This window comes from Schistocerca americana, chromosome 2, assembly GCF_021461395.2.
Source record: "Schistocerca americana isolate TAMUIC-IGC-003095 chromosome 2, iqSchAmer2.1, whole genome shotgun sequence".
NCBI classification, from domain to species: Eukaryota; Metazoa; Arthropoda; class Insecta; order Orthoptera; family Acrididae; genus Schistocerca; species Schistocerca americana.
The window spans coordinates 552,528,120-552,542,990 of record NC_060120.1 but is presented as its reverse complement, the minus strand read 5'-3'; the positions used below and the strand labels follow the sequence as shown (position 1 = coordinate 552,542,990).

The window sequence follows — 14,871 nt, the reverse complement described above, 5'->3', positions numbered from 1 at the left end:
ATATGTTTACAAATGTGAAGTATTCTTGTCACTTTTGTAACCTATAGACATCAATTGTGGATGGATTTTTATTTTATTTTTATTTTCAATTTTATTAAATATAATGTAGCAGAATACTGTCACATTAGTGATAACATGTAGCCCTTACGTGCAGCAATTGGGTATGTGAATTTTATTTTATCTTTATTTTATAACACATATGTGTTTTACATGTAACATTGTAAATTATATAAAGATTTTAATTTTAATTTTAGATCTGAAGATGGCCATTTAAAATGATTGGAAACAGTAATCTGAAAAGATAGTCATGATTGTGTCAAAAAATAACACATTTTAAGTATTTTGAAATCACAGTTGCCTCCAAATGATATATAAAATGTCATGCTTTGTGGAATGGTAACTGTCATAAAATATTTAGTAGTTCCCAGAAGTAACTGTATGGAGTGACTTTAAGTGAAACAGAAATATAAAACTAGGCTGCAGGAAAAGCACTTGCCAGTTTGAGATTCTTTGGAGGAAACCCCGATAAATGTAATTCTTCCACAAAAAAGGGTTGTACTAAACACTCATTCAACCAATTAGTGAGTATGACTCACCTTTCTGGAACCCTTAATGGGTAGTATTAATTGAGAAGATCCCAAGAAAAGTAGTGTGTTTTGTCATGGGTTTATATAGCAAACATGGTAGTGATATGGCGATGCTCATCAAATTCAAGTGGCTGACAATACAAGCGAAGCAGTAGACAATATGGGGTGGTTTACTGTTAAAATTCCGAGAATGGATGTTCAAAGAAAAGTAGGAAACATACCATTTCTTCCCACATAAATCTTGTGAAACAAGCATGTTGGAAAATTAGAAAAGTAGAGCTCATATGGGGGTTATCGTCACATTTTATTCCCACACACTATACGCAAATGGAACAGGAATGGGGAGAAGTGATAGTGATACAACACATTTTCTCTCTCTCTCTCTCTCTCTCTCTCTCTCTCTCTCTCTCTCTCTCTCTCTCTCTCTCTCTGAAAGACCAGTCAGAGACAATAAGAGGGGAGAACCTTGGTTTGATGCAGGCTACTTATTGACACCTGTCCTGTTTGTGGCATACTATTATTTTATTAAGACAGCACCAAGATGCTATTGTGAATTACTTAAAATGCGTATTAGGTGCCCCGGCTATGTTGAGCAGCTACTAAAAACACCTGAATTAGCGTAAAAGATGTTTCATCCATGTAGAGATACTGTATATACCACAATGTCAGAAGCAGCACCATTGAGTTGCTCAGTAGCACTGTTAGAAAGAGCTATACTAACACAGCTTACAGTTTTAACTATTTACCTTGACCAGAGAAGCTTTTAAAATTTGATATGCTGATGGCTTCTATGTGAAAAAATTTGATCTAGGTGTGACGTGTGTGCATACTCAATTTGGAATTACCTCTGCAATTTAAATACTGGATCATAGGCCACTGCAGACAAAGGAGAATTAAAAATATTCCTAAGGTGTTTGTCATGAGTGCTATAGTTAAACAATATTCAAAAAATTAGCGTCATAATACTGTTAATAATAATAAAAATTAATAAACATAATGCTCTTGCACGTATAAAATCCATTATTGGCTCAAAATTGTCTCTGTACAGAATTAGTTGTCAGCACAAGAAAAATAAAATTGTAAACCCTGTTTTTCAAAACATATCTGTAGCAGACAAACCATTAGGGCTTTTATTTCACTGGCACCTAATTATTTTGCTTGTGTGAGTTGTTGTTGTTTCCTGTTTTGTGTTAAGATTCATCACTTTTTCTTGGGTCATTATTTGAAAATTTCTTCATGCTTAGATATGGATGCCTTTTATTTTTGGAAAGAACTTTGGCACTGAGCCACATTGTTGTTCACTGAATTAACAAATATGTTTATATTATGCCATTTTTATGAAATTGCATGTGATAATTATTATAAGTCAGTTTCCCGTTGTGTGAGGGGCAGTCAAATGAAAGCCAAAACCCTGTCACAGTGGGACCATAGTATGGTTCCATTCAAAAGTAATCACTCCATGTGTTAACACGTTTATCCCAATGGGAGATGAGACAATCAATTCTTGTTTCATAGACCGCAGCCTGCTGCTGACGGATCCATAACCGTACCCCATCTTGCACTTCCTCATCTGATACAAACCAAAGTCAACGCACGTCTTTCCTCAGGTCATCAGAGTTGTGAAAATCATCCAGTGAAAGGTCAGGGCTGTACTGAGGATGTTGAAGCATTTCCCGCCTGAATCACTGAAGCTTAGCCTTCGTCTTATTGGCAGTGTGGGGACAGGCATTATCATGCAACAGAATGATTCAATGCAGGGTGAGGGCAAATGACAAAGTCAACAATGGAAATTTTCCACATCTCCTCCGCTAAAGAAATCCAAAGCTGCAATCCCGAAATCTCTTTGAACAGTTGATTTGCCGGGAAAATTTTAAATTTTACAAATCCAAAGCTGTTTGCACAAGTTCCAGTAAGGTCATGATGACCTCCTTTTTTGGCTTCCGGGGCCCTGTGCTCATTGAGTTCCTCAAGTGTGGAACTGCAATCAATGCTCAGCACTTTTAAGAAACTTTGCGGGAAGTGTGACATGCCATGAAGTCAAAACACCCAGATATGCTGTGGGAGGGAATCATTCTGTTGCACAATACTGTGTGCCCCCACACAGTCAGTCAGATGAAGGCTATGCTTCAGTGATTTGGTTGGGAAACAATGCAACATCCTCTGTATAGCCTGGATGTTTCAATGTGTCATTTTCACATCCTAGGCAACTTGAAGAAAGACATGCGTGGTCGTCGGTTTCAGTCGGACAAGGAAATTAAGAATGGATGTGGTTGTGGATCTGTCAGTGGCTGACTGCATTCTATGAAACGGGAATTGATGGTCTTATCTCCCAACGGGATAAAAGTCTTAATGCGTGGTAATTACATTTGAATGGAAGCATCCCATGGTCCCACTGTGGCAGGTGTTCAGTTTTAATTTGACTGCCCCTTACAGTTATGCCACAGATGTGAATACTAGAGATGCACCTGACATAAGTGCTCATCAGGACTGTGTGATTGTTCACTTTGTTCACTTATGTTTAAATTACATGGTCCTGATTAGTAACATCTATGCAGCACAGTACTGAACTACTTTTCTGTTGATTATGTGGCTTAGTTCCATTATCCATGGATCATATTCACAGTAAACATTATAGAGTGATTTTACTAAATATGGACAACCTGTAGGAAACAAACCCAGAGTGAATAAGAAGCAGAAACAGTCAAATGGGCATATGGATGGAAGTGCATTTCAAGGGAGATAAACCCACAAGAAGGTTGGGATAAAATATCTTTGACATTATAGGTTTCAGTGATTGAAAACACAAATGAGAACACAACAGGCTAGTAGGAAAGTTCTGTTTGTACTAGTTTTCCAGCTTTACCCAAAAGAGGGCAGTGATCTGGAGGACAGCCGTGTAGTAACCACATTACCTTTACTAGTTCCAAAAACATGCCTACCAGCAGGGTAGGGGGAGGGGGTCATCTGCAAGATGTTCAGATATGCCCCATTTGTGAGGCATTGCAGAAGGATGGCTGGTACCATGAGGTGGTCATCAATATTCCCCACCCACACATTGAGGATGAATCAGTGTACATCTTTTGCTCACTGCCACCATACTATGCGGATTCTCCAAAGCCCACAGAAGGATGTTGTGAAGGTTAGCCATACCACCCCTTCTAAAGGTAGCCTCACCTGTGAATCTGGTGGGTGATAGAAATCAGAGCACTGTGGTAACCTGTGTGATGAACCAGGGAGATAACTGTCACTGTGGAGGCAAGTCCATTGGTAATAAAGCCTGCATGCATTGTAAGTGATATGGATAGTGGCAGTTGTTGTGGAGAATGTTCCACGTGCTCATCTAACTTACTGCATATCACCTGCATGATGCTGACATTGAAGTCACTGGCTAAGATCTTTTATCTCCACTCTCAAGTGGGTCTATGTACACTTCTTCTGTGTGTCAGACACATTATTTCGGTAAGCATTTTATAGCCGAATATTTCACTTTTTTTTTTTTTTTTTTTTTTTTTTTTTTGCTAACGTTAGATTTACTGGTGCAAAGGTGGAAATCATTTGTTACTCTCAAACTGCAGTGCATTGGTAGCAATAATTTTCATGAATGAATAGATGTACTGTTAGACAATGCCTAATATTTCCAATTGTTTAATGCTTCATTTCATTTGGCTCTAAAACTCCTTGAAGAAAGGATCAAATGCATATACACTTATAAGAATAAAATTTTTTCGTCGCTCATCCTCTGTGTGTTCTAGTCAGTTTGGAAAAAGTAAACTATGTGCATGTCAGTTGCTGAAAAAGGACCGTCCCTTCATAATGGTAACATTACAAGTACTACAAAAATTCTACAAACATAAGAGGTGTATAGTATATTTACAGTTGAGGTTAGACTTCAGTAATAGTTGCAATGTCTGCTTCACTGTATATTTGGCAAAAAATTAGATGTGGTGTCATTAGAATTTTCAATTAAAATGGATGTAAAAATGCTACTTATATTGCATTGATTCATACAAGCACTACATGTTTGAAACTTCCTGTAACTGTTGTGAATTTGACCATACAGTATGGAGCAAATGATATTAGTCTTTGAATGTGTGCTACACAACAGCTAACAGACATATTGAGGCTATAGTTATAATTAAAGTTAGGTAGATGTGTTTGTCCTGACCAGATTTCTTGCTCTTTAAGGGCAGATTTTAGTATATATTTGAATTTTTAATGCAGGTGGAGTCTGACAATTCTTATGAGAGGATTGGAGGCACAGCAACTGGAGGAGGAACATTCTGGGGCCTTGGATCTCTCCTAACAAAGGCTAAGGTATATGTTCTTTTTTGTCATTGGTGTTACATAAATTTCCCACTGCTTAAAACTGAAAAATTGCATGTGTATGTGTCAATAATTTCTGTTGTTTTCACTTTATTATTGTACAACTAATACAAGGTAACATGTATGAAACAACATCATATGTGAGATTCTAGAAGGAGATTTGTTTTGAGCTTGTAGTATAAAATCTGGAACACACAGTATACAGTTAGAGACCGTATCAAAGTACCAAGAGAAAATATTATAAATTTCATTGACACTTAGTATCTTAACAATGCATTACAGAAGTAACTAGAGCTGGTAATTGTTGGGATATTTACACTTGTTATGTAGTAGAGAGCGAGGACACACAGTTAATGGTTTCATTGGTTTGCTACAGTTTTGTTCTCATAGTTTAGGGCATAATGCTACTCTCATTGACAACTTGGTATTAGATTCATATACCTTCAGCAGTTTAGATGTAAAACCAAAAATAAATTTCCAAAAATCATCAATTATTGTGGTAAATCATTATGATAATTAATTGTTGCTAATTAAAAATATTGCGTAACTAAATTATAAGTGTTGACTTGGCAAGAAGAACAGTGGGGAAAGATATAGGTGACAGTTTTGTCTCTTCAGAAATGTTTTCATGAAACAGTTAGTGTATAGTGGAGATGCTGAGTCACAGATAGGCACAACAAAAAGACTGTTGCAAAATAAACTTTCGGCCAACAAAGTCTTTTTGAAAAATAGACAACAGACATACACACTCATGCAAACACAACTCACACACACATGACTACAGTCTCTGGCAGCTGAAGCCAGGCTACAAGCAGCAGCAGCAGCAGTGCATGATGGGAGAGACATCTGGGTGGAGGTAAGGAAGAGGCTGGAGCAGAGGGTGGGAGGGATAGCAAGGTAGGGGTGGGGGACAATGAAGTGCAGCTGGGGAGCGTGCAGGGACAAGATGAAGAGAGAGGGCAGGGCAGCTAGGTGCAGTCGGGAGGTTAGATGGAGGGTAGGGGAGAGAGGGGGAGAGTGGGTTAGTGGAAAAGGAAAGAAGTAAAAAGTCTGGGTGAGTTGGTGGAATAGTGCTGGAATGGGAATTTGCTCCAGTCCAGTCACAAATATTAGCTACCCAATCATAGGCAGGCTGCCTGAGAAACTAGTCATGTGATTAACAAGCTTAGCTGAAACGACTATGCTGCATTCTACATGGGCATGACAACCAACAACTTGTCTGTCAGCACGAATGGTCATTGACAAACTGTGCGCAAGAAATAACTGGAACACCCTGTTGGTGAGCACGCCGCCCAACATGACATTCTTAATTTCACTGACTGCATCAAGCTTGTGCCATATGGATCCTTCCCACCAATATCAGCTTTTTTGAATTGCACAGGTGGGAACCCTCACTGCAATGTATCCTACATACCCGTAACCCTCCTGGCCTCAACCTTCTTCAGTCGTTGTCCTCACCCATCTAGTCCTTCTCTGTTCCCATTCCAGCACTACACAGTTCTCTATTCCACCAACACACCCAGTCTTTTTACTTCTCTCCTTTTCCACCTCCTCCCCTCCCCCCCCCCCCCCCCCCCTTTTCCCTCACCCCTCTCACTCCTGCCCTTTGTGTAGCCTCCTGACTGGATCTAGCTGCCCTACCCTCTCTCCATGTTGACCCTGCACACTCTCCAGCAGCACTTCACCCCCCCCCCTCCCCCCTGCCCCAGCATCCTCCTTACCCTCAGCCAGTTGCCTCTCCCATCATACGCTGCTGCTGCTGCTGCTGCTGCTGCTCGTAGTGTGGCTTCTGCTGTCAGAGACTGTGGTCGTGTGGTCGTGTGTGTGTGTGTGTGTGTGTGTGTGTCTTTTGTCTATTTTTGACAAAGACCTTGTTGGCTGTAAGCTTATTTTGTGACAGTCTTTTGTTGTGCCTATCTGCGACTCAGTATCTCCACTATATGACGAGTAGCAACTATCCTTTTCATAATATTTTTTACATTCCATTCTGGATTTTCCATTGTTCAGTTAAGCAGTTAATATAATTTTGTCATTACCTAAAGATACAATGAAAAGAAAAAGGAGCAAAATGTGAGCAACTTAGTGATTTAAAGTATTCACGAAGAAAGATTTCCACTTATCTGAGAAGATATGCTATAATAAAAAAAAACTATCCTGCTAACTGGAAAAAAGTGTTGTGTGTAAATATAGCACACTTAAAACAAAAAGCAAAATTAATTTAGAGCAAACTAAGCAGAAAACAAGTAAAAACAATGGGACATTTGGCCACAGATGCGCCATGGTTTTATATTGATATAATCACTTACCAAATTGAATAAAAAGACTACCAGCAACAAGCATAGTGACTAAATAAAGTAATCAAACCCAGATTAATTTAAGGCAGGATCTGAATTAACCACCAATACATTAATTTCATATGTGTGTTCATTAAAAAGATTACAAAAAATATTAGATCACTGAAAAACATGAATTCTTTTTAGTATAAGGACATTTCATGAAGGGGAGGAGGAGGGGTGGCAGGAGGGGGCATTAAACTCATGCATGGATTTGTTAGAACCTCATTTGAACTTTTATATTCGTAATTACTCAATGACTAAGATACATTTCCAGGATAATTGAGAAATACCGTAGTAATATTGACACATAAAAATGAAGATAAATAAATGATCCCAAATACTGACACACATGACTGCTTCCAGTATTTTTTAAAATTTTGAGAAGATATTTTAAGATACACACACACACACACACACACACACACACACACACACACACACACACACAATGTGTGAGAAGGTACAGGGGAGAGGGGGAGGGATAAAGGTGTAGTACAAACCAGATTTGATGCTAGACCTGCTCCTGCCATGATCGTGTCGTAAATGATCATCCAAAAAGAAGGATTCCCCCCCCGCCCCACCACAACCCCACTGTACCCCACTCCGCCCCACCCTACCCCACCCCATAGCTACGATTGTCATCTGGATGCTCCAGAATTAATCGAGGTGACATGATAATGCACCAGCAGTAGAGATTGCTTGATAAGCAATCTGGAAAATTTCAGGTTATTGTTTCACTGCGACATTCACTTGTTACTCATCTAGCTTAGAAGTTTTAGGAATTGTGAGGTGCCACTGTTATAGATCCAAGACATTGGAGTGCATTATTTAAATTTCACAAAGGAGTGTTCCTGTAGCTGCCTTTCATTCAATAGCCATAATAATTGTAAGACAGATATGTTATTTTTGTGAATTAATTTCATTTTATTGCCTAATTTTCAGGGCTTTGATGAATTATTGGAACTTGCAGAAAAAGGTGATCACCGTAACGTTGACATGTTGGTGCGTGATATATATGGTGGGGATTATAAAATGTTGGGGCTGCCTGCCGACTTAATAGCGTCTTCATTTGGGAAGGCCATGCATGTCAGTAAGGATCGAAATTTAAATGCAGGTAATTTCTAAAAGTTCAGTTTTTCACATTGCTGATATACTGAACTTTGTGTGAGGCATAGTGATAGATGTTTTATTTGATGATTTGTAGTAGCAATTTTTAAACTATATGATTCACTGTGTTGCATTTTTGCTTATTAATGTGTAGATTTTTTTTCTGTTTAATAAAGGAGCAGTTTCATGTGACCTAATGTAAAAAAAGTAATCCATTTTTGAATATATAATGTAATTGGACTGATCAAGAAAATCTCACCAAGCACCAGCAAGGGAATGCACATATAAAAGGAGGTGATTCCTTCTTTTGGCAGAAGGGTTGAAGGGGAAGGAAGAGCAGTGAAGGAAAAGGACTGGCGAGGTTTAGAAAAAGAGATAGAATTCAGAAAATTCATCCAGAGACTTAACTGAAAGAACGAGTTGAGACTGATCGTTGGAGACTGCATCGCATGAGATTTGAAAACGTGAGAGCTTAAAGGTGAAAGATACGGTAATATGCAAGACAGAAATTACTGCTAGAACAGGTGAAAGACTTAAGTGCATTGTGGGTGATAGAGGTGGCAGGGGGACGGCAAAAAATAGCCACGTCAGAAAATGAAAGATGTAGAAAACTAAAATGGAGTGAAGAAAGGAATAGCTACTGTGAAACAATGCTGGGACTAGTGAAATTAACATAAATTAAGGCCAGGTGGGTGGCGAGAACCAAGGACATGTTGTAGCGCTAGTTCCCACCTGTGGACCTCTGAGAAACAGGTGTCTGGGGGAAGAATCCAGATGGAATGTGTGGGTGAAACAAGCACTGAGGTCATGAATGTCATGCTGGAGTGCATGCTCTCCAAGAGGATATTGTGTGTTGCCAGTGTACACTCTCTGCCTATGTCCATCCATCTTAACTGACAGCTTGGTGGTAGTGATGCCGATGTAAAAGGCCAAACAGTGTTTATGTTAACAACTTGTATATGACGTGTAGTTCCACAAGTTGCTCTCCATGTGATAATATATGTTTTGCCATTTACAGGTGGGAGGAGGAGGGTGCATAGGGCAAGTCTTGCATTGGGGACTGTCACAGGGCTGGGAGCCATAGGGTGGGCAGATGGATGCAGTAGGGCCATAGGGTTTGACAAGGATATTGCAGAGATTGGGAGGGTGATGGAAAGCTATTCTAGTTGTGGTGGGCAATTTCAGGACATGATTTTAGGATGTCATGGCCTTCTTGAAATAGCTGATTAATGTATTAAAGACCAATATAATACTGAGTGACAAGTGGTGTACTCCTAAATTGTTTTTTGGATGGGTCAGCAGTACCAGGATTGGATGTGATGGGCCTGGAAGGTGACATTTGACATGTTGTTGCAGTTCGAAGTTGGCTTAGCGGATAAACCATCCAAGGAAGGTTGAGGGGTTGATAACTGCAGGATATTGTAGGAGGAGAGAAGTCTGGTGGAGTGGAAATTGGCAGATGAGGAGTATAGGTCACAGATTATCCAGGTAAGTGCAAGAGATTACTGTATTTGAAACTGTGGAGAGGTTGGTGTAGAGTAGGTTTACATCCAGAAATGGACTTTCAGTGTAAGGCTTTTGCAAAAAAACTCTAAAGGACAAGCAGGTTGCAGGAAACAGAATCTGAGACCTCAGTTTTGTTAGTGCAAAAGCATGTTTTCGAAAATAATGGATGTAATATGTAATGGGATTCATCATGGTAGGAGAGATGGCTTGGAAAATTCAGAAAAAAATGTTTGAAAATTATGGGCGAAAATTTCTCTCCAGAAAAGTGACCTATATATTTGGAGTGGGGGAAAGATATTGGTATGAGAAGTTGGGAACAGAGACAAAATTTTAAAAAGTGGGCAAACAGGAGGAGGCATAACTGCCTCTTTCTGAAAATGTAAAGCACTTTGGCAAGTAAAGTAATGTAGGGGACAGCAGCATTAGTCGATCAGTGTGATTTGATGAGAAACAAACGCACAAACACAAGGTAAGAGGGGGTGGGAGTGAAAATAAAAGTCAATTTTACAATCTGCAAAAGACGATTGGGAGAATGCCGTGCAGTGCTGTGAATCATGAACAAATTGTGTGCAATTATGAATCCCATCACATATTACATCTGTTCTTTTCTAAAACATGCTTTTACACTATTGAAACTAAGGTCCCACATTCTATTCCTTGAAACCTGTATGTTCCCTGGAATTACTGTCAAAGGCCTAGCATTGAAATTCCCTGTTTCTGTATGTAATCCAGCTCAACATCGGCCTCTTTTACAGTCTCAAATACAGCAATTTCTTGCACTTATCCCGCTAATCTGTGACTTTTATGTCTCATCTGCCCATTTACACTTCACCAGACTTCTCTCCTTCTACAAAGTCCTGTAAGTTATCTGCCCCTCATGTTTCTTTGGATGATATCATGTTGCCAGACTTCACTTCAAAAAGCTATCCCACCCTCTCCTAAACTACCTCAACAGTGGTGTTTCCCTTCCTGTTCCTCTGCAGCTCTCTAAACAGCCACCCTATCAGCCACTACTCCTCTCCTACAGACCAAACTTGTCAAACCACCTTAACATCCCCCAGCCTTCACCACTGCCTGCCAAACCAGTAATAAATCATAATCACGAGAACTAGTTACAACAATCTGTTGTTCTCTCTCTCGTCTAAAGCACTCTTCCCTCCTGAATTATCTGTATCATCCAAGGGTCTACTTTCAGCCCTGCTGCTTTGGTGAAGGACCTACTTTCCTTCAAACGTAATGTCAACTGGAAATATCACTTTGTAATTCAATCCCAAAACTGTTCCAGCAGCAAACCTGACATTGAACCCTGCCTTGAACAGTTCCAAGAATGACCCCAACTTTATCCACCACCACCACCACCACCACCACCACCACTACCACCTCAAAATCATCCCTTACAAGCCTTACAAGAATTACTCACATCCAGCATTGCTTTCTCAGGTCCCAACAACATCACTCTAACCTGTCCTCCGCAGAAATCCAGGCTCTTCATTCCCTAAAATCTGATAACCCCATCATTATCCTTCCGGCAGACAAGGTACTTCACTGCCAGGAGTGTCTGCCACCGTAGCTGAGCAGACAGTGCTCCGGCTTGTCATGCTGGGGTCCTGGGTTTGATTCCTGGCTGGATTGGAAATTTTCTACACTCAGGGACTGGATGTTTGTGTCATCTTCATCACCATCATTTCATCCTCATCAATGTGCAAGTCGCCAAAGTAGTGTCATGTCAAAAGACTTGCAACAGGCAATAAAGTCTACCTGCCAGGAGTCCATCACCACACGATATTTCTTTTCACTTCCAGGAGTATGTTAATGAAGATCTACACCAGCTGTCTTGACATCTCTACATACAGCATCTGCCATCAAGATCCCATCCTTGTGATTCAAACTGACGTGCAGCCCCGCCTTAAAACCTCAGGCCCCTCACAATTCATAGAATTTCTTAACCTTCCCAAATCATTCACCTTCTTCCTAAGATCCACAGACCCAATTATCCTGGTCATCTCATAGTTGTTGGCTTCAAAGCACACACCGAACATATGTCTGCCTTAGTTGTTCAACACCCGCAACCCTTAGTACAAATACAACAATTTCCTAGATCATCTGAAATCCATGCCTGTCACACTCCCACCCTTCACCTTGCTTGCCATTATTGATTTCATCTCTCTGTATGCCAACATCCCCCACATATGTGGTCTGTCTGCAGCTGACCATGTCCTCAGTCAGTGCCCATCTGATTCCAAACCTATTCCATCCTACTCCACCATTGAGTGTCAGTCATAAAACAGATCAGAGGTACAGCCATGGGAACCAGGATGGCTGCTTCATATGCCGACCTTTTCATGGATTGCTTGAAGGGTGCTTTCCTGGGATACATAATCCTTCAGTACCTGTTTTATTTTAGATACATTGATTACATCATTACCATATGGACTTACGGTGAAACTAAACTGTTAAAATTTCTGAAATCTCTAAACACATTCTCCCAGTTAAATTTCACATGATCATATTCCAAATCCCGTACCACTTCATTTGATGTTGATCTCATCCTCACCAAAAGCCAGCTACACCCTGCTGTCCACATGAAACGTACTAACAAAAAACAATACTTACATTTTGACAGGAGTCATCCTTTCCATGTCAGACGTTCCCTCTCATACAGCCTTGGCATTTGAAGCAAATGTATTTGTTCAGATACTGGCTCTTTGCAGCAATACACCATCATTCTTACCTCATCCTTTGCTGGATGTAATTACACCACCAGTATACATCAAAAGCAGATTTCCCAGGCCATCACATCCAATCCTGATACTGCAGGTCCCTCCAAAAAAACAACTTGGGAGTACACCACTTGTTACTCAGTATTATCCTGGTTTTGAATACATTAATCAGCTACTTTGACAAGAACATGACTTCCTAAAATCATGCCCTGAAATGAGGTCCATTCTTTCTGAGATTTTGCCCACCACAACTAGAATAGCTTTTTGCCTCCTTCCCAATCTCCTCAATAACTTCGTCAATCCCTATGCTCCTTCTCCCTACCCTACGGCTCCTAGCCCTGTGACCATCTCTGGTGCAAGACTTACCCTATGCACCCTTCTACCACCCCGTATATCAGCCCTGTAACTGGCAAAACATATACTATCAAAGGGAGAGCCACCTGTGGATCTACATGTGTCATATACCAGTTGTCATGTAAACACTTTTCGGCCTTTTACATCGGCATGACTACCACCAAGTTGACAGTTATGGTGAATGGGCATAGACAGAGGGTGTATACTGGCAACACACAATATCCTGTTGCAGAGCATGCTCTACAACATGACAGTCATGGCCTCAGTGACTGTTATATCTGCATGTGCCATCTGGATTCTTTCCCCAGACACCATTTTCTCAGAGCTCTGCCGGTGAGAACTAGCACTTCAACATGTCCTCAGTTCTCGCCACCCACCTGGCCTTAATTTATGTTAATTTCATAGGTCCCAGCATTTTTTCACAGCCACTGCTCCTTTCTTCACCCCATTTTAGTTTTCTACATCTTTCATTCTGATGTGTGTATTTTTTGCCGTCCCCCTGCCACCTTTATCACACACAATGCACTTAGCCTTTCACCCGTTGTAGCAGTAATTTCTGTCTTGCATATTACCTTATCTTCCAGTTTTAAGCTCTCTGGTTTTCAAATCCACCTGGTACAGTCTCCAGTAATCAGTCTTTCCTTCTCATCCCATCTGGTAAGTCTCCCCTGACCCGTGGTTCTGGATGACTTTTCTGAAGTCTAAACTTTTGCTAAACCTCAGCAGTCCTTTTCCTTCACTGCTGTTCCTTCCCCTTCAATGCTTCTGCCATAGGAATGAGCCACTGGTTCTGAAAGCTTGCATACATTATATCCTTCATATGGATGTTCTCTTGCTACCGTTTGGTGAGTTTTTAAAATCAGTCAAGTTACATAATATTTTCTAATGTTAAAAAAAGGTAATTGTTTCAAAAATATTACAAATAGGTTCCTTCAACATTCACATTTTAACTATTAGAGCAGTTACATTTCATTTTGAAATGTATATTCCCTAAGCCTTGCATGAACAGATAGATACACTGTGCAGGGGGTTAAAAAAAATACCTTTCATGTGGTGCAATAGCTAACTGACAACATGTCTCAAAAGCACATGTCATCGGTAATTTGCTGTTACTTTATGATATTAGTTCCTTGTTAACATATTGTTTGAAATTGTTAAATTTTTTTGTGTTACTCCATTCTTAGTGGCTAGTTTGCATTTAACTATTAAGAATGGAACTGTAATTCTGTTGTGGGATATGCACTAGAGTGAATTTCTTAATGGAATAAAACCTTTTGCTGGGTGGTAGTGTGGAATTAGAACCTGAATAAATATAAATGTAGACTTCCAAGACCATTGTCACATTCAATAAATTTTTTCTGGGTTTGTGACAGCATTTCCAGTATATATAAAACTACCAACATTTCGATCCCTGTAGTAAGCTACCTTCTTCAGGGTGTTATTGTTTACTGCTGAATGAGAAAACTTGGTTTCTTATATACCTGCAGACATGGCTGTTATCTAATTCTGATAGAGTGTGAAGGATGAAGGGGAGGGATGTTAGGTCTTTATTAGTGTTTTTATTATTTCTTTTCATTGGTGGAAATCCGACATTTTGATTGGTGCTTGCATTCTCTGCCTAGCAAGCATCAAGCTGCTTTTCCGAAGCAGTAACAGAATAAAAGATGTTCTTCATACAACAAAAGATGCAGTTGACAAACTACATGCTGCTGGAGTTTACAAAATCAGGCGCGAATGTAGATTAGTGTATGTAGGCGAGACGGGGTGACCCATCAGCATACGGATATCTGAACACAAAAGATATACCAGACTAAGACAGAACACCAAGTCAGTGAAGGCAGAACACCAGGATGAGTGTGCTAAACAGGTTGATTTTGATGAAGCACGTGTATGTGCGAAACAGCCTCTTACTTTCAGGAGGAAGATTAGAGAGGCAAT

General features: G+C 40.1%; 1 protein-coding gene across 2 annotated transcripts in view; it reads left to right on the top strand.

The window, feature by feature from the left end:
* Positions 1-14,871, top strand: part of LOC124596521 (4'-phosphopantetheine phosphatase) — a 167,045-nt gene that overhangs the window by 33,031 nt on the left and 119,143 nt on the right. For both annotated transcript variants that reach the window (XM_047135688.1, XM_047135687.1), the window contains exons 5-6: positions 4,809-4,901; positions 8,189-8,360. In XM_047135688.1, the coding sequence (XP_046991644.1) occupies positions 4,809-4,901; positions 8,189-8,360 (265 nt within the window). The remainder of the gene's footprint in view (positions 1-4,808; positions 4,902-8,188; positions 8,361-14,871) is intronic.